General features: G+C 39.9%; 1 protein-coding gene across 1 annotated transcript in view; it reads left to right on the top strand.

The window, feature by feature from the left end:
- Nucleotides 1-19,776, top strand: part of LOC139444840 (ribitol-5-phosphate xylosyltransferase 1-like) — a 191,040-nt gene extending 171,264 nt beyond the window's left edge. The window contains exons 4-6 of the mRNA XM_071225820.1: nucleotides 12,992-13,297; nucleotides 14,471-14,641; nucleotides 16,910-19,776. Coding sequence (XP_071081921.1) covers nucleotides 12,992-13,297; nucleotides 14,471-14,641; nucleotides 16,910-17,324 — 892 coding nt within the window. The 3' untranslated portion in view covers nucleotides 17,325-19,776. The remainder of the gene's footprint in view (nucleotides 1-12,991; nucleotides 13,298-14,470; nucleotides 14,642-16,909) is intronic.
- Nucleotides 19,777-20,521: the final 745 nt, after the last annotated feature.

The raw sequence follows: 20,521 nt of genomic DNA, 5'->3' as shown, positions 1-20,521 counted from the left end.
TTTCAGGTCTACACTATCAGTGACTAACAGCACCCCTATTACACTACACTCACCCCTAGTGATTAGGACCCCAAAGCCTTTGGAACCATTCCAACAAATACGTAGTTTACTGAATCAATTACTCTGTAATTAACCCCTAAAACAACCCACATCAGGAACTGGGTATAGTTTTCAAGAAGTAGCAAGGCCCCAATAGTAACATGTATTTACTGAACTAAATACACATGAACAAAGTACACACAATTTATGGATAACACCTTCTTTATTATACTGTAATAGCAATGTTTCGGTATGGTTCCTCATACAGTCTTGTTTGATAATGGTATAAGAAACATCACTATTACATTATAATATAGTTGTTATCCATAAATTGTGTCTACTTTGTAATCCATCAACTTCTGGGAAATGCTTATCAAACAATAAATACACATGTACAATAAAAGTATGAAATTTGATATATAACATCACTAGACATGATGATTTACCATTTAAAATGTATTTCCTGCTCTCCAAGGCATTGTTTTATATGCAGAGATTAGGATTACCCTGTGTATTTTCTCATAAACTAAGCCGGAAATAGCAATCAGCTGTGCACACATTTCCTCCCAATCTACCGTGATTCAGTTAAAAAGTACCCGATGATACAACTTCAAAGAATTTGGTGCAATGGTCGGAAAAATTGTATCTGAAATTATTATTTTATCAGGAAAAATATATTCCAATATTGTGTTTTTTTAGTTACAGAACAATTTGACCAGTCACTGTAGGGGCTTCCCGCGCTACATGTATTTCTATTGTGAAAACAGTGAGTTTAGCGATCTTCCTATCACTTCGCATACGATTTCACCGAAGTTATTGTAAACATTATTATAATTATTGAATGAAATTTTGAATATAATTACCGTATTCGACGTAATAAGCGCCCACGGCCATATTTGCTAATATATCGGCCAGTGAACAATCCCAATTAGCACCCCTTCCGATTGGTCAATGTACAAAAGATTTATTTATTCGCGTATACTGCGCACTCGTATGTTATATGCACCCTTAATTATGGGCATTTCAATTCTGGAAAAATATATCTGTCGTATATGAACATTTCAGGCTGTCAGCATAAACCACAAAATTTATCTTTCAACTCTGTTTTTTTTCACCAAAATAATATTCTAATAAGAGCCCCCTATTTTTAATTTTGAGAGCGCCCTAGGCGCTTATTACGTCAAATACGGTAATAAAATATATTGCAAATATTAGTCCAGATAAACAATGAACAATTTTTTTATAACCAGATATTATAATATTATAATAATAGGATTGAATTGCCTGCTTCAGTTCAGAATTTTTTGACTGGTATTTCCAGTGATCAGCTGATAATGTTTCCTAAAATGGGGGTAAAACACTGTGTCTTTGGAAAACTTGAGTTTTTTAAAAATGTAAGTAAATTTTGGTAGCCATGCTTTACCACCCGCTATAACCGATAAATCTTAGATGTCTGAAAATAACAGTGCCCAACAAGGATGGGTGTTGGTGGCCATTTTTCATTTCAAGGTCAGTGGCAGAATTTCTTCTTCTATGGCTCATTTGATTCCTCAGGTAATGATCCGTAGTAAGATATGTTTAGAGCTTTCAAAAAGCAACTGACCTTTAAAGTGAACTTTATACCTTCACAAAATTAACATCAGCATAATACAGCACCGTCTCTCACCATTTAGCTTTGTGCTCTGTTGATCAGGAATATGCTTTGATCAATACAACCAGGGACCAATTTTATTGATAATCATCCATTAAAATTTTCATGCACCACATAGTTTATTCTATTTCATCAAAATATTTATTATGTGTATTATTGAAAATAATGTGGTCTGACCACTGCATCTCTTTGGGTTTTCCTCCCACATTAAACTGACATGCCGTGATATAACTGGAATAATGTTCAAGGCAGCGTTACACCCGACTCACTTACTCACTGTTTTGTATGAGATAACGTGTCTGTAATTACTACTAGTAATTATACCCAACTCCAGTATCACAGGTGACTGGCAAAATATCATCCTCTTACTTCAATGACCATGAGCCTGAACGAGTACCCAGTGGGTGCAATGCTTGTAGCTGTAGGGAGGCGTTGATAGGTCATCAATGTCTGTACAAATTTAGACATGTTTGGAAAGAAGATTGACATTTTACAGCCTTCAATGAATGTTAAGTGTATTTGAGAGAGTAATTGGACAGTATTTGATTTCTTAATTTATAGATTTATTGGATTGTCGAATGAAATTTGAGTTAGAGCTGAAAGTGTAGACTAATATTTTTTTTAAATTAGAGAGTTTGAATTTTTTTTAAATGTTTGCTATTCATCTAACACTTACATACTTGCTCATTTTAAGGTCCAACTTTAATTGGAAAACAGGAAAAGCCACTAAATGTTTGTCAAAATGAAAATAATTTACATTCAAAATTGTTTCTACAATTGTGTTGTGTAAACATGATTCATTTTACTGCCTCTTTGTAACGTATACTACTCAAAAGAAGTTAAGGATCACCCGATTCTTTCATAATGGTAAAGCTACTCTGTCGTGACTATAGTAATGTGAAAGAATCAGGTGATCCTTATCTTCTTTTGAGTAGTATATTTCCATATTTCAGACAAGAATACACTTGTATTGTTCATGAGGCCAAAGCAACTCCAAATTGTTAAGTCAAACTGACAAGGTCAAAACAAGGCTGAAATTCTGTTGTATTCTAAGTCTAAGTGACATGGTGTCAACATCCATACAGTTTATCATTTGCCACGACTCTTGTGTACAAGGACAGCAGTGGGAATATCTAGGATTGGGACGTGCTGTTATCTGCCCCAGACAGTAATGCAATAGTCATGCATTTGAGCATTAACAGATACGTCTCGTCGTCATTACCAAGCTAGAATTACCAGATAAGTCTGGATGTGTTGTGGTCAGTGAACCAAAAATCCTAGGAGAAATAGACTGAATCTGGTTATGTGACTGGTACCTGGCTGGTTATCGATAGAGATCATAGAGAGCGATAATCATTACCTAAATAACTATCAATATCAGAGAAATAACTTTGAGCAAATATGCAAACAAGTCCGAAATAAATCAACTCTGGTTGACACCACTGGTGAGTGCTGCACATGGATTACTCTGTGGACATTTACGTTGTGACAGAAACAGTTGATTTACGTCTTTTGCAGTTGAAAGGATTGACAATAACAAGTCTCTTTCTGTAAATTTAAACTTTATTTCATCACAGCTGTTTATGTAAGATATTATCAATGACACAATTTTCATATCGATAATCAGTAATGTTGTGAGTGTGTTTTACACGACTTTTAGCAATATTCCAGCAATATCGGGGGGGGGGGGGGGCACCAGAAATGGGCTTCACACATGTAGCCATGTGGGGAATCGAACCTGGGTCTTCAGCATGATGAATGAATGCTTTAACCACTGGGCTACTTCACTATCCTTGTGTTGTATATAAATAGTGCTATGATTTAAGGCAAACCGTTATAAAGACACTCATGGGGCCAAGGTTCATCTGTATGCCACATTGTCCCCGAAACTCGTCGGAATATTCAGATGAAATGTTATAATAATTTGGGTCAAATACTTTTAAATTCTAGATTTCCACCCTATGGTCTTCCTACAGATTGTTCTGTGTTTTAGACCTACTTTTGAACTGCAAACCTTTGTCTCCAGGAAAATGTCTGCAAAGTTTCTCCTGAAACATTCAGTCTTGATAATTGTACAAGATAGTTTTGGACCGTTGGTAATACATAACTTTTTTCTTTCAGCATTTTTCTTAAATGAACATTGATCTTGCAATCTAAGAATAAGAATCACAATTTCCAAAAGTTCTACTACTGGGTATTATAATATGGAATATTGCTTTGTGAGTTGATCTTGGAGCTCAGGGAGTGGAGTGGAGTGGAGTGGAGTGGAGTGGAGTGGAGTGGAACTGACATTTGTGACTACAACCACACCCAGGGCATGAAGGTCACTTTAACACAATATTGTTTTATCATTCTCTAAACTTGTCAAGTTTACAAATTAAGGTCTCTGAGCCAGCATTGAAAGGAATCATTGTCTGCATACAGTTACCCTTATCCAATTCTCTGACAGACATTCAAATCACCAAGCTGAATTAAGAAGTATCCATGGACATTATGTCATCATGGAGCTGTGTCTAGACCAACCAGATCTGCCATCGTTCATGTTGTTCCCGACCGCCAGGAAGACATACTGTAGCTGCCCAACTACCTTTATATCATATTATGTTGCCTCCAAGCAATTTACTTGGTGGAGAATGCTACAAATTAGGCGCTGATGAAACACAGACTATCTGATTACTTCTTGAATACTGACGCAATGGAGTCGAATTCCAACATGGCATCGCTCCCCAGATCAGACTTGCAAATTGGTCTCATTGAGAGGTTAGTGCTGGCCTGCAAATGAGGGATTATTTCAGGTCAAGATTGAAGTTCGGTCAATGGGAACATGGGTTCCTGGTATGAAGAGAATAAAACTACAGCTCGGAGTGTGTCATCAATTGTCCCTCCATTTGACAATGTGTGGTCCACTGTTAACTCAGTCACTCTAGATATAGCACAGATTCGGAAGAGCAGTTGAGAATTAAGTATGGAATCTTGGCACGATTTCTTCAGGAAGTCTAATGCTCATCCAGCTTAGGTTCATGACTTCAGTGGTTGTTCCCGACTTTTTCAATTGCCTGCTTCCTGCCCAGGTATTGTTTTTGCCTGTAAACAGTTTCGAATTGTAGTTGCATCCTTGCACCTGAGCCTGTGAACTGGTATATAACCGGTGAATATGGCACCATCCCCGCCCTCTGTTCCTGATGCTGTACTTAGATGTTGTCCCCAGGGCCCCTCTGATTTGATTATGTGCAGGTATTAAGGGCTCAGACAGCCCTTCATGTTCCTCACAGTGGTGATTCCTCCATTACCATAGTGGCAGTGCTATTGAGAGTGGGGCCATCTTGGCCTGTACAATACACCCTGTAATCCATCAGGAAGGCTCGGGTCATGCATTGTCAAATTACTGCTCCAAAATGGATGTTTAATCCCGTCTATGGCCGCTTTTGTATGGAGAATCTTCGGTTGCACATGGATATGGATGTCTTTAGTCTGACCTTCTGTGTTGGGCAGGAAACAGTGTTGCAATTATAGGGATGATCTGTCTGATGTTTGACGGGTGGGCATTACCGTTAAGACGTTGGTTTACACAGGCAGTTTATCATATATCTGACTTTATCATACATGGCAAGAAAGGTAGGTCGGTGGTTCGATGCCTGAAAAAGGCGGCTGTGTCATACCAAAGATATTCGAAGACATGCTATTTCCCTGTCTGGCGCTCATCATTAAAGGGACAGGTCAGCTTGGAGTCAGTATACTGTGTCTGAGTGGAGTGTCCATGTTTAATGGCAGCATAACACAGAGAGCTGGCACTATAAAACTGGCATTAGTGCATGCACGTTGCTATATCAGTGCAGTAATCTTGAACTCAACATTAAACCCCATTCACTTCACCTCACCTTGTTACAAGTTTCTTGTATTGCTATGAGGTTATTGCTATGAAAGTTATTTTAATCAGTATGATTTGAAAAATGATGAAAAATCTTGCCATTGTGTATTTTATTCAGTGTCCTGTGCCTCTGGTCATCAGGATAATGCCCTACTCTCATTATAATGCCAATTGTTCACACTGTACATGTACAATTTTCTCCATTCAATCACCAAGATTCAAACAAGAAAATCTGTATGTACTATCAGCTCAAGTCCTCAAGAAGTACTGACAGAAGTAATATTCTTTGAAGTCAAGTGAAGTGTCCACTGTGTCCAGTACACATCATGACCATTACAAGAGGACTTGCAGATAGAAAACCCCTGTCTGTACAGTGAATTTAGTCCAGACCTTGTTGATACATGTAGGAGAACCCATGTCTCCGAGGGAACTACTAGAGATTGTAAACCCTCACATGAGGGACTTCCCTCATGTCAGGGTTTACAATCTCTAGTAATCCGAGGAGACATGGTTTGTCCAACTTATAAACCGACTCATCGAATAGACAACGTTTTTAGTTAAATAACTGTAATAAAAACTCTCAAATGTATAACCTGTATCGGAGATGAAATATCGCCTACAGTCGTGAACTCTGTTTAACGAAATCACCAAGTGCCTCTCGCAATGGCACGAAATCTGCCCGTGCGTCTCGCAATGGCACAAATGTGCACGTGCGTCTCGCAATGGCACGAAATCTGCATGTGCAGCTCGTAGGCTGTTCATAGTTTTTGTTCTAGCAAGGGTTTACAATGATTGTAAGCCCTCCCGTGAGGTGTTACAATCTTTGTAATATCTCCTGCAAGGTGTTACCACAATTTAAAAAACTCCATATCGAGTTACACCAGTAGGTTTATAAAGAAACTCCATAGGTTCCTGACCATTAGAGCTGGCAACGTCAAGCTAAATATAGAGAGGGGGCACGGGTGGCCCAGTCAGGTAAGGCTCCGCAATTCTCTCTGCAGATTTGCATCCCTTTGGCACACCAGAATTGTATGCTCAAATCCTGGTTTACCCTTATTATGTATCCAGGTTTGTCAGCACCATTCCCATGCTCTTCGGTTTCACCACAGTGGTAAAGGTTGAGACCTGCATCACTTCAGGCTTTCCTCCCACATTAAGCTGACACGCCGTGTCAAACTAGAATACTGTTTAAAGCAGCATTAAACTCAACTCACTCACTCACTCCCTGAATAGAGGGATATTGCTACATTTATGATTCGTTGATCCGAATGTTTTCGCCAAGAAAGCCGCAATCTGCATTACTGGGGTTTCACAGGTGTAACCCAGCAAGTAGTCGTAAAGAAAATATTATCTGTTTGTGTCTTTCTACAGTATTAGCTAATTCAAGTAACCAGTGATTGATTCTGGTCAGGCAAATTGAGACAATAAATCGGGTCAGTGATCCCTTTTACATTGCTAGTGACTAACAATCCGTCAGTCCCCAGTAAACCTGATTGTATTACCAGCAATGTTATTAACCTGATGTCCCAAGTTAGCCTCTTAGGTTAGGAATGTCATCGCTGTTTGTCCATCTGTAGGACACACAGTACTCCATGCTGCCGGGGAATGCCACACTATCTTCCCCTAGATGTGGGAATACAAGAGTATGATCAGTAATGGGTAGATGCACAGTCCATCAGCATTATAGATACATGGCCAACTTGCCATGATGGTGAAAGGTTCATAAAATATGGGCCTCATTAGCTTATGTCCAATATCAATTTGTGTCTCCCTTCTAATGCCTTGACTAGTTTGGATTTTTTCTCATGCACTGTTTATAACCAGTTCTGATGAAATGGGACTGCAAAATGTCAGACATCCATTTGTATCTTTGTTCTCACCCATTCCCTGACTGGCTGTTTATTACTGATTCTGACAATGTGTCTGATGAGATTATTCAAGCATCGACAAAATGTATTTAAATTTTGAGGAACAAAAAATTATATTTTTAAGTTGCAAGATATATCCCAAGGCCCAGAAAGCTTATTCTTTTTATGAACAGGGATTTACCTGGACCTGCTCATAGGCTGATATTTTGCCAAGCTTTGCAGCAGATGTCTTAAAAAATTGCCAAATCAGAATTATACATTTCCCTATTCATGTTAATATTTTTAACTGATACTAATGTTATGGTTTTGTAGAGATAACCTGCATTTCACTGATAACGGGACCTATACCTAGGAAGAGGTTTTAATGCTTTGTTTTATATTACCATATTCGACGTAAATAGCGCCCCGCTCTAATAAGCGCCCACGGCGATATTTGCTAATATATTGGCTAGTGAGCAATCCTAATTAGCACCCCTTCCGATTGATCAATGTACACAAGACCTATTTATTCGTGTATAATACGCACTCAGTGTTATATGCACCCTTAATTATGGCCAATGAAATTCTGGAAAAATATACCTGTTTTTTATAAAAATTTCAGGCTGTCAGCATAAACCACAAAATTTACAATCTATCAACTGTTTCTAATTTTGAGAGCGCCCAGGCCACTTAATACATCGAATACAGTATTGCTTTTACAGTACCTGTTTTTCTCTAACCACAGAACTGTATCTATACTCAGCGACATTATGGACGGCCACCTTGGTTTTTAGGGTGTACCTGTTTTTCTCGAACCACAGAACTGTATCTATACTCAGCGACATTATGGACGGCCACCTTGGTTTGTAGGGTGTACCTGTTTTTCTCGAACCACAGAACAGTTTCTATACTCAGCGACATTATGGAAGGCCACCTTGGTTTGTAGGGTGTACCTGTTTTTCTCGAACCACAGAACAGTTTCTATACTCAGCGACATTATGGACGGCCACCTTGGTTTGTAGGGTGTACCTGTTTTTCTCGAACCACAGAACAGTTTCTATACTCAGCGACATTATGGAAGGCCACCTTGGTTTGTAGGGTGTACCTGTTTTTCTCTAACCACAGAACAGTCTTTACTCAGTGACATTGTGGACGGCCACCTTGGTTTGTAGGGTGTACCTGTTTTTCTCTAACCACAGAACTGTATCTATACTCAGCGACATTATGGACGGCCACCTTGGTTTGTAGAGAGTCAAACATGAACCATGCGTCAGTAGGTCTACAATGTGATTTACAGTTGAAGAACATGTTGTTTATGCCTATGTCACACTGATTGGATTATGAAACTGGCAAAAATGGATAACGATTATTAAACACAATATTGAAGATGAGGGAAAAAGCTACCAAAAACATGCCTGAACCCAGCCTTGTACAATGTACAAGTAACAGTCAATGTGGGTATAAAATGGTTCATGCCAGTCTGAACTGCACTCTTGGAAGTTGAAAATGCTTCAGATCTCTCACTCTTATCTTTCATTATTTGCATGACCCCTCAATAATGATGCCAAGTTTATATCCTACTCAAAAGACACATTGATTATAGTCACAAGAAAGTAATCGGTGTGTTCTTTAACTTGTTTTGAATAGTGTATAGATATTTAGACAATATGTGTATTGATATTTTGGATGTGCATTGTTGACAAATTGACCTTGTCAGATACAGGCAAATGCCACATATCCTGCTGTGTCAGTTGAAACTCTGCATCAGAAAAACAACCTACTGAAGTCCACACAATCACAACTACATTTAGTGCCCCAGAAACGATAACACATAGAAAACAACTCGACCGAAAATTATTCATAGACTGTGTTGAAATCTGGGGAGACTCCTTGCCCTCTGTGAAGCAGCAAGACACAAAATTGCAGGAACATGTTCCTAAATCTTAGTGACAAATGTTTCAGAGTCTGTATCCCTGGCAACTGCTTGCATCCAAATAGTATCATGTTAGATTAATTTGGAAAAACAATATTGCAATGTTTCTTCACCGACACTTTGCCATTAGGTGTAAATTGGATGGTCCAAGTTGGCAGCAGTAGACAGACATCTCCCCATGGTGGCGGGGAAGTTGGGACTACTTTCTGTGGAGGAGAACAGTGTCTCTCCTAACAGTTTCTGATTAGTTTTTGATGACTTGCAATATAACTCAGACACAGTGATATCATACAAGCACTTATTACTACATCGCTCATACAATATTGGGGAGGTTGATACAGCAGTAGCTGGCTGGGACAGTCGGAACTATTAAAAATATTGCAGAGCTGTGGTAGATTACTGACTGCTCATACAGTATCGGGGAGGTTGACACAGCAAAAGCTGGATGGGATATTCACAATTATTAAGAATATTGCAGGGGGCACGGGTGGCCCAGTCTTTAAGGCGCTGTGCAGAGGTGCGTCCCTTGGGCACGCAAGAAACATAATTGTGGGTTTGAATCCCAGTTCGCCCCGATTATGTTTCTAGGTTTGTCAGCACCATACCCGTGCTTGTGTGTTTCACCGAAGTGGTAAACGTCTGAGACCTGCATCACTTCGGTCTTTCCTCCCACATTAAGCTGACACGCCGTGATATAACTGGAACACTGTTAAAAGTGGCGTTAAACCAAACTCACTCACTCACTCACTATTGCAGTGTTAGGAATATTTAGAATAATTGCGAGTTTGTGTGCCACCATTTGGCCTGACATTTTCAGGAACACCTGGTATCATCACTAACTGATAGTGATTCATAAACACAAACTTAGGATATAGTCTGAATTATGCAATGGACTCTGCCTTTACTGCTGGGTGAACAGAGGCATTTATCGAACAAAGTCTCCAGAGACATCACATCTTCTACATGTGCTTCTGTGGGGCAGGCCTCAAGCCCCAGAAACTTGCAGGAGTCAAGCTGCCGAAACACAGTCACCCATACAACTACTCTCCGCAACCAACGTTGTCTATCTTCACCTGATTTTTGCACTGTGCACAGGACCAAGTGCTACCACAAACAGCATTAGAAATTGGCACTCATCCTATAGTCATTAGAAATTGGCACTCATCCTATAGTACCGTCACTTAGCTGGAATATTGCTGAATGAGGCGTTAAACAACAAACAATCATCCTATAGTCCTTGCCAAACTGCCCAATACTTAAGGTATCATAAGGACAAGTAGAAATTTGCCCTTTTTAGGGTGTTGCTACATTTTCACATTACATGATAGTTTCTATTGCTACCACATGTGTTCATTAACACATGGATCTAGTTGTCCACTAAACAGTATGACTAACTTTAATGCTCGTTTATTAAAATTTGGTATGCTTTTCAACCCAGTTGATGCATTGTCATGACAAATTGACATCTCTGATAACAAAGACATAAGCTGGAGACCTGTTGCAAAATACAGATCAACATCAATATGAGTCTGCACCAACCTTTAATTTCCCAAGAGTGTGCCAACTTCGGATAACATTTTTTCGTCCTTTTGCCTACAGTGATGTCTACTACATTCTCTGTAGCAAACGAATGTTGACATGTTTTAAACCCGAAACCAGGATTTTTCTTCAACATTCCAAAAGGAGGTAATAGTGTCGGCAATTCCCTGAATCTTGAGACAGACGATTGATATGTCAGGAAAGGTGATCCCGATATACATGTAAGTTGCAGTCAAATCTGTCACTGAATACAACATTATCCTGACATGGTCATTTGTGAACTGTAATCACACAAGCTGCTGATCTCCTGAGAAACCGTTCTCTAAGTGCCAGCAAGCAGAGTAGAATACACTGAAGTGTTTCTACAAATCTCAAGATTTGAGCCAAGCTACATTGCCATGGACCAGGCATTGGGCTCGTGAAGAATGTATACAATTGACGTTATTCAAAACGGTTTTAGAAAAACCAATTTCTTAAAATTCTTTGAGACATGTGCAGCAAATCGCACATTAATCTGACTTTGATAAGGTTTACATGATTTCACAGCAAACTAATTTCTTGAAGGTGATTTTGAGAATTTTGTATGAGTCTGTATTGATCATCAGTCCACCAAGAAGCCGCTCACCAGATTGCCACACTCCGGGGATAATGGATGTGTATGGAGCTAATAACACTGGAGACCAAAATCAAATTGATGCCCACCAAATTTACGTCTTAGATCCTCTCAAATTCTCAAAGATCTGATTTCCAGTTTGAGCGTGAGAAATGTGCATGTATATTGTATGATGAGTGTGGATGGGGAGCGAGATAAATGTCGTTAAAAGAACACTTTTATAAAGCTTCCTGGAGAGACTCCGACCAAGCATCAAAATTAGATTTAAGTCGTAAAGTAGTCACCAATTTATGAGAGGCTCTGGAGAAGTGTTATATCCCTTTATAAAATTGTGGACAGTTTTAATTCTTCTTGCAGCATCCTGTTGCGAGGGTACTGTACTAAATAATCTTTATGTATTTTCTTCAGACAATATTTGAAGGCGTTATGTCTTGTTGTAACTGAGATAAATTCTCAGCATGTGAGGGTGTGTCAGCTACAGCTAAACCCATGTTGAAGATGATGTGTCTCATGGTTCAATAATCAATCAGCTTGTCAGTAAATTGTGTACACTATGTTTGTTGCAGGGGTAAGATTTAAGGACATTGCAATGGAAGAGATTCTCAAATGTCATAAGGAGTTCGTGAAAGAATTAATTGAAATTGATGACAGAAATAGCCAAATGTCAGTTGTCTCATAAATACTTTGAAACCTTGTCTGATAGCACAGGTATGCAACATGGGAGCTCATCCTTGTAATAGCATACAGTACTCTTGGTGCCCTTGTCTCAACCTTGATAGGGTACAGCGTTGCCATGCAACATGGGAGCTCATCCTTGTAATAGCATACAGTACTCTTGGTGCCCTTGTCTCAACCTTGATAGGGTACAGCGTTGCCATGCAACATGGCAGCTTGTCCTTGTCACTGTGTCCCAGGTGCCAGGTGCCAGGTGCCAGGTGCACTGTCTGATTGCGCACCTCACATAACAGCATTGTAATGCTAACGTTATTAATTCAGTAATAAATAGAAAGTCACATGACTGTCCATATTTAATAGGGGGCGAGGTTGGCCCAGACGTCTAAGGCACTGCAGTTCGCTGTGCAGAATTGCATTCCTTGGGCACGCCAGAAACCTATGATTGTGGGTTGGAATCCCGGTTGGCCCCGATTATGTTTCTAGGTTTGTCAGTATCATACCCGTGCTCATGGGTTTCACCGAAGTGGTAAACGTCCAAGACCTGAATCATTTCGGGCTTTCCTCACACATTAAGCTGACACGCCATGATATGACTGGAATACTGTTAAAAGCGGCATTAAACCTCAACTCACTCACTCACTCACCATATTTTATATTATGTATCCATCTCACATGCCAAACTCTTGTATTCAGATTTTGTGGCACTCATGTCATGAATGGAAGTAATTATATATAGTCTCTGTTGTGTTATTTAAGGATGCTACCTGACCTTATAACAGTGTTTCTGGTGTGATGGGAATTACATGCTCTGCTGTTTCATTGACAGGCTGAGGACAGGCCCTGGTGTCATCCCCAGCAAGGTGCCCCGGAACACAGAGAATCTCCTGCTGATACTAAATGGACGGGAACCCTCCAAAATAGACTTCGCTAAACTCTGGCTAGACTTCCTGCCAGCATTACCTTATTTGAAAAATGTGGCTGTCGTAATATTGGGAAACGAGCAGTGTAATAACGATTGGCTCAAGTCCTACATGCAGATTAGAGGAGGACCAATCAAATTTGCATTCCTCGTGTACGACAGTCCTGACATCGACAACGTCAACTTCTATCAGTGGCCGCTTGGTGTTGCTACGTAAGTGGACAGCATCAACAACACTATGTACAGATGCTCTGTAGACTCACATATGCTGGTATTGATTAGTTTTGGGGACAAAGTCTGCTGAAATTTTAAAATTAAACATGTTTCAATGATGATATATCAGCTATGGTGGTCCTGAAGTCTAGTAATGTGGGTGTAACTTTTCCCAAAGGAAATGATATATCATATACAGTTCATTGTGGTGCATTGAGATAGCACACACAGACCCAAAGGGAACATTGCTGTTTGAGTTCTTATATCTCAGTGCTATAGTTGGACCCTCAGGATGGCGATATGTAGATAGCTGCCTGGTTTGTAGAACTAAATCATTTTGATGGGGTGGCTTGTGATGAATTGCTTGAAACACTGGTGTAGAAGTTGCGATAGTTACATTTGCAGAAATGTTTGATATTTGAATGAGATCAGTTCTCATTTGGGAATGGAAGCTGATTGCTGTATTGAGAACGAGGAACAACATCGACATGACAGTGTCAGCCTTCAATATGTATCTGTGTATTCCAACATTGTACTCCAACTTTCCTCTCATTAATATTAGTTACCAATCAAGACTACTTGTGAAAAAGTTTTTACCGTTTTTATAAATAGTTGAGTGGTTACTATGGGTCGTGGGTTGGGCTGGGCTGGGCTGGGCTGGGCTGGGCTGAATAAATAAATAGTATAACATTTCAGTCACATCTTAGTGTGTCAGCCTTATGCTGAAGGAAGACCCATGTTTATGAAGATCATAGGGATTTATAGCGATTGAGTTGGGTTAACCACTGCTTCAAATATATTCCAGTTATATCACGGCATGTCGGCTTGATGTGGGAGGAAAACCTGAATTGATGCAGGTGTCAGACTTTTACCACTTTTATGGAACCCACGAGCAAGGTTATTGTGGTGACAAACCTAGAAACATAATCGGGGCGAACTTGGATGCGAATCCACAATCATCGGTTTCTGGCGTGCCCAAAGGACCGTAGATGACTGGGGCATCCATGCCCCCATAAGGGTTTATAATTACAACATGGATGAAACCAAGTGGTACAGTTGTGTCTGAAACCCAGGCTCCAGGTGATGCTACGCACTGTGCCCAAACACCTTAGAGTCACACAGATGCTGACAAAGCAATGAGTATTTCATGTAGCCCTCTTCTGCATGTTCCAGGTATCGAGACTTCCCCAAAGTGGACACAGCCCACCTACCTCTGACGATGCACAGGAAATATTTGTGCAACTTTATGGGGACAATATACAGAAACTCCAGTCGAGAAACCCTGCTGAATGTCCTGGAGAGAAATAACTTAAAGTCATCCTGCTATGTGAAGCCCAGGAAGGAGTGAGTTCTTGCTGTGAATAATGCATTATTTGGATGTGGGAGCTGTTTGCTCCAGGCATCATGGCAGGGGAACCAACTTTTCATTTTGAACCCCTTTGTGATGCCCTGGGGACCGTTGTACAAAACAACCTTAGCGCTACGACTGGTATGGGAGTTACGATCACCTTAGCGCTAAGATCGCTCTGAACAACAGAAGAAGTCAGAAACTAGCCTCCTTGTTGTAAGAGTCCTCACAGAATAAGTCAGAAACTTCCCTTGCTTGTTGTAGTGAGTGAGTGAGTATGGTTTTACGTCACGTTTAGCAATATTCCAGCAATATCACGGCGGGGGACACCAGAAATAGGCTTCACACATTGTCCCCATTTCGGGAATCGAATCCAGGTCTTCGGCGTGACGAGCGAACGCTTTAACCACTAGGCTACCCGACCGCCCCTCTTGCTTGTTGTTAAAGTCCTCACGGAATAGGTCAGAAACTCCCCTTGCTTGTTGTAAGAGTCAGTGGAACTAGCAATTTGAGAGCTACAATGGTTGACGAGTATGAACTATGGAGTATGATACAGTAAGTGGCTCTAGTCACTAGTCCATAGTCCAAGTCTAGTAAGCTTTGCTAATAACAGTCCATACACTAACACAAGATTTACAAACAAGTGTCAAGTCATGTTGGAGCTTGTAGACGCAAAGGTTTTGACACAGACTGGTTGATGATCATCTAAGGCAGTTGTTAGAGCATTTATCCATCAAGCTGTAATAACTCACTATTAACCAATGGTTTGTCAATAACTTACATGCTGACACGACATGGTTGTGATCTTGCCAACTCAGTCAAGATCATTCTGCCCCTGGCTGCGCTTTCATTCACTGAATTGTGGTTGCAACTGCACATTCATTCATTGTAGTGAATGGAAATTACTGCGTCAGGCCCATATGGGAATGATACTATTACAACAAATAGTTACAAAATTAAATTCGTACCCTTGAAATAGTGTGTGTTGCACCTTTGGTAGTTGTGGACAATATTATCAAGCCATGTGTTCATAACGAGTTCTTGTCTTTGATAGGAAAATGAAATATTTTAAGAGTCAGCAAAAGAGATGAAAGTACCAGTAATATCATATACCTTGAGTCATTATTGAGGGGGCACACAGATAATAAGAGATGAAAGTACCAGTAATATCATATACCTTGAGTCATTATTGAGGGGGCACACAGATAATAAGAGATGAAAGTACCAGTAATATTATATACCTTGAGTCATGATTGAGGGGGCACACAGATAATAAGAGATGAAAGTACCAGTAATATTATATACCTTGAGTCATTATTGAGGGGGCACACAGATAATAAGAGATGAAAGTACCAGTAATACTATATACCTTGAGTCATTATTGAGGGGGCACACAGATAATAAGAGATGAAAGTACCAGTAATATTATATACCTTGAGTCATGATTGAGGGGGCACACAGATAATAAGAGATGAAAGTACCAGTAATATTATATACCTTGAGTCATGATTGAGGGGGCACACAGATAATAAGAGATGAAAGTACCAGTAATATTATATACCTTGAGTCATTATTGAGGGGGCACACAGATAATAAGAGATGAAAGTACCAGTAATTTTATATACCTTGAGTCATTATTGAGGGGGCACACAGATAATAAGAGATGAAAGTACCAGTAATATTATATACCTTGAGTCATTATTGAGGGGGCACATAGATAATAAGAGATGAAAGTACCAGTAATATTATATACCTTGAGTCATTATTGAGGGGGCACACAGATAATAAGAGATGAAAGTACTCATAAAACATAGCATTTTCAACTCCCCAAAGTGCAGTTCAGTTGCATCTGGAATGAACTATTTTATACCCACATTGACTGTTACTGGTCATGTAGTGCCCATGCCTGGGCTGGACCTTGATCAGGCAAGCGTTTTGGGAAGCTTTTCCCATCACCTTCCTTTTTTCACTTCCATAAAAGCATCCAATCAGTGTGACATAGGCATAAACAACATGTTCTTCAACTGTAAATCACATTTTCAAAATACTCCGACCTATTGACGCTTGTTGGCATATGTTCCTGTTTGATACCCTACATACCTAGGTGACCCTTCAATAATGAAGCTGTGTATAAGTCTCAGCACCGAGGGAGCTGTAAATCTCACTACAAACAAATGATTCAATGGAACATGACCTAACGATGCATGCTGTTCACAAAACACTGAGTGTACATCACTAATCCACCGGTTCCTGCCTCTTTCCAGATGGATGCCTCAGGAGACAGACACAACTCGGGAGGAATACATGCGAGCTCTGGCCCAGAGTGATCTCACCCTCAACCCTGTCGGGATCAACACCGAATGTTACCGCATTTATGAGGCGTTATCCTACGGTTCACTTCCTGTTGTGGAGGATGTGATGACTCCAGGGAATTGTGGGTCATCCAGTGCTTCCCTTGTTGCTCCTCTGCGCTTGCTCAAAGAGTATAACGCACCCATTGTATATATGAGAGACTGGAATCAGATCGCAGACATTTTAGACCAAGAGGCGAAAATGCCTCATGAAGATAAAGTTAAAAGAAGACAAAAGCTGATTCAGTGGTATGAAAATTTCAAATCTCTTATGAGAGAACGACTTGTACGAATATTAGAAGAAAGATTTTTCAATATCAAACGGTAACGATAACAGTGCCATAAGATCTAGAATTTTATCAAATTGTAGATAGAGTGTGGAACAGCAATACCAAAGTCTTTCAGTATTCATCCTTCGATGACAGAGTTTTATTTGAAATGTGGATTGTCTGCCCTTTGGCCTGCTCAGGTTTCATAAATTGAAATGTTCAAGTCAGAGCAAGTTTTGAGGTGGGCAAGCCTGGCTATATCAACAACAGTAATGCCTATCTTACTCGGGACATCTTGCAGGTTGAAATATACCACTCAAAAGAAGATTAGGATCATCTGATTCTTCCATATTACAATAGTTAATCTCTCATGCCATGACAGATTAACATTCCCAATATGAAAGAATCGGGTGATCATAAACTTCTTTTGAGTAGCACATGATGGGAAATTAAAATGGAGAAACTTCATGGCATCGAGGATGCTTTGCTCAGGGACGGGTCATTTATTGTAGGGGAGGGTGGGTCTGAGGGCAATACAAATCGTGAAGGTTAGAATCTGGGTTAGTATTGATCTTCAGCAACCCATGCATGTCGTAAGAGGCGACTAACGGGATTGGGTGGTCAGGCTCGCCAACTTGGTTGATGCATGATGATCGTATTCCAGTTGTGTAGAATGAGTCCAGATTCGATTATTTACAGACCATTGTCATAATAATAATGCCGAGTAAGACTTTAAAGAAACAAACAAACATAAAAAATAGTACACATATTTGGGGAGGGTCATAAGAAAATGGACATTTTATGATAAAGATAACATGCATTTGCATTTCAGGGAGGGTCATGAAAAAATTGTACAAGGACATGGGGAGGGTCATCCAAAAATATGACAAGCAATTGCTGAGGATAATTATTTTCAGTACATTAGTGCATCAAAAACGTATGACAACACCCCTCACCACCTCTCTCCCACCACTGTAATAAATGACCGGTACCAAACTCAAAACATCTTTTGACTCGAATGGAAGACCTTTGTCACAAATGTTTTTCTTCAGCCTTGGGAAGTTAAAGTACTAAGATTTGAACTCGTCTTAAAAACTTGAAACACCCATGTTTTTTATTTTGGAATGTGTTTTTGCCAAACATGTTTCTGTCATCACATATCAAGGGAGGTAACTCCAAGACTTTGTTCTCACAGAATAACTGTGTCTCATTACTTGTTGATCAAATCATGTTGATAGATATAAGGTGCTACTGTAACTAAATGCCAAACGCTGAAGACATTGCGAGGATGAGATAGAAATCTCTTTATCTGTGTTATGTCAATCACTCAATCTTGTTATGTACTTTCACATTAGCTGTACATGGATCTATGACCAATGTAAAAGAAAGTATGGTGTTACAAACTGGATGCCTCTTTACTTGTTATTCTGTGTTTATGAAGCTCTGTGTTGTGGGGCCTTGGCATGCAGATTAGGGGGAAGAGCATGGACTGGATTCAGTCTTCGTGTTACAGTTTAATAGATGTATTTAGGCCCTATGCTCATTGCAGTGTCACCTTAGTGGCACTCCTGCTGTTTGGTGCCCAGAAGGGGGGGATGATGCTGCTGACATGCTGTTACATGAGGGTCATGGAGACGATGCCTTGTGTTTGTGTTTGTCGTAAGCACTCATTGATTATGAAATGATATCTTTTGACTATATTGTAAATACACGGAAGAAATCAAATTGAATTATGTTAGAATTACATATCAATGATAAAATGAATCAAAGGAAATCTCATTACTAAATGTGAGAGGGTCTTCAGAAATACATGTTTTTATTCTTCCTCAAGTGTCGGTCTTGTGCCAATTCCTTGTGTGCAAATGTTTTGGGACCAGGATGAAGAGAAATTGTTACAGGACATATCTTACAATGTAAGGTGAGAATCTCAAGTGTATGTGTGTCTATGCCACTCAACAATTGGAATGTCCGATGTTTTATGTCAGTTGTTAAAGATGAGAGTTTTAGTGATTCTTGTGTACTGCTGCTATACGGATGTCGTTGTAGACGCCGTAATGAACTGTGGCAGAGCACCTCACTGGGGACTTGGGGAGGAGCTGTGGACTTTTACAGATTGTTAACGCAGTTGAACTTGTCAGTATACATGAATGTTAATTAGCGGATCTGTGACGAGGGTTGTTTTCCTTTGTTGTAATTTGTAGTGAGTTGTGGAGCCAGGGGATGGCATCTGTAGGATCAACTTTATACCCTTAGCAGTGTTTGACAGTGACCGAAATTTGTTAGTCGTCTAGAGGACCTGTGGTTACAGGGGTAGAAACTAACATTTTTCGTCCACTTGTCCTTATAATGATAACAAGTAGCAAAAGCCTTATAAAGGGCAAATTTCTACTGGTCCTTATGATACCTTAAACATTGGGCAGTTTGGCAAGCACTACAGGACTAGTGCCAATTTCTAACGCTGAGTTAGAAATAAATACTGGTCCTCCAGATATCTAGGATCTCTTCTGGTCCTGTTGGTCCTGGTGGATCTCAAATTGTCATGACCACAATGTGTAAATGATAATTGACATCTCCCTTGCAAGGTTACTGACGGGGCTGTGATTTTGCACCTGAATTATGAATTAGAGAAATTCTCCCCGAATAACACTCGTCAGTTGGAACATGATTTAGTTCATTCCACAGGTGCTTGAGGCACATATGCCACACATATGCCATAATGGTGTCACACACTGTGTGGGGTGGTCTTTCCTTGTTTTCGGTACAATGGTATCACTGTTAGGGGCCTTGAACTGTCCAATCTCTGAGTCAGGGAGATCCTATCAAGTCTAAGGTCACATGAAATTTTACAGTAATATATATGAAAACTGCTTTTTAATGATTGGTATGTTAATAGTTATTGTCACATAAGTTCATGTTAGTGATAATAATTCGCTGTACCACATGTAGGTTATTTTGCATTGCAAGAATGTGAGTATAGGTTTGTTGTCTTTGCCGAGTTAGTTCAGTATTCCACACACTACATACACATGCTGCTTCAGACCAACTATTGCTTACCTTCACCAGTGGAGTTATGTCTGTAGCCATTTGTTTTTAGATGGAGCACCTACTGACAGGTATTTTGTGCAGGCGTTATGGACAAGGGGAAATAACTCAAACTGTAAACCTACATTAATGGTGACTCACAATACATTGTAAGGATAACCAGTTTGTATATTTAAGTTCAATACAATCTTTGGTCATTATTTACCAAGTTGGA

The sequence above is a fragment of the Haliotis cracherodii genome, unplaced genomic scaffold (genome assembly GCF_022045235.1).
Source record: "Haliotis cracherodii isolate W230 unplaced genomic scaffold, xgHalCrac1.p SCAF_6, whole genome shotgun sequence".
Taxonomy (NCBI): Eukaryota; Metazoa; Mollusca; class Gastropoda; order Lepetellida; family Haliotidae; genus Haliotis; species Haliotis cracherodii.
Note: the sequence above shows the minus strand (reverse complement) of the source record. Positions and strands in the feature narration are given on the sequence as shown.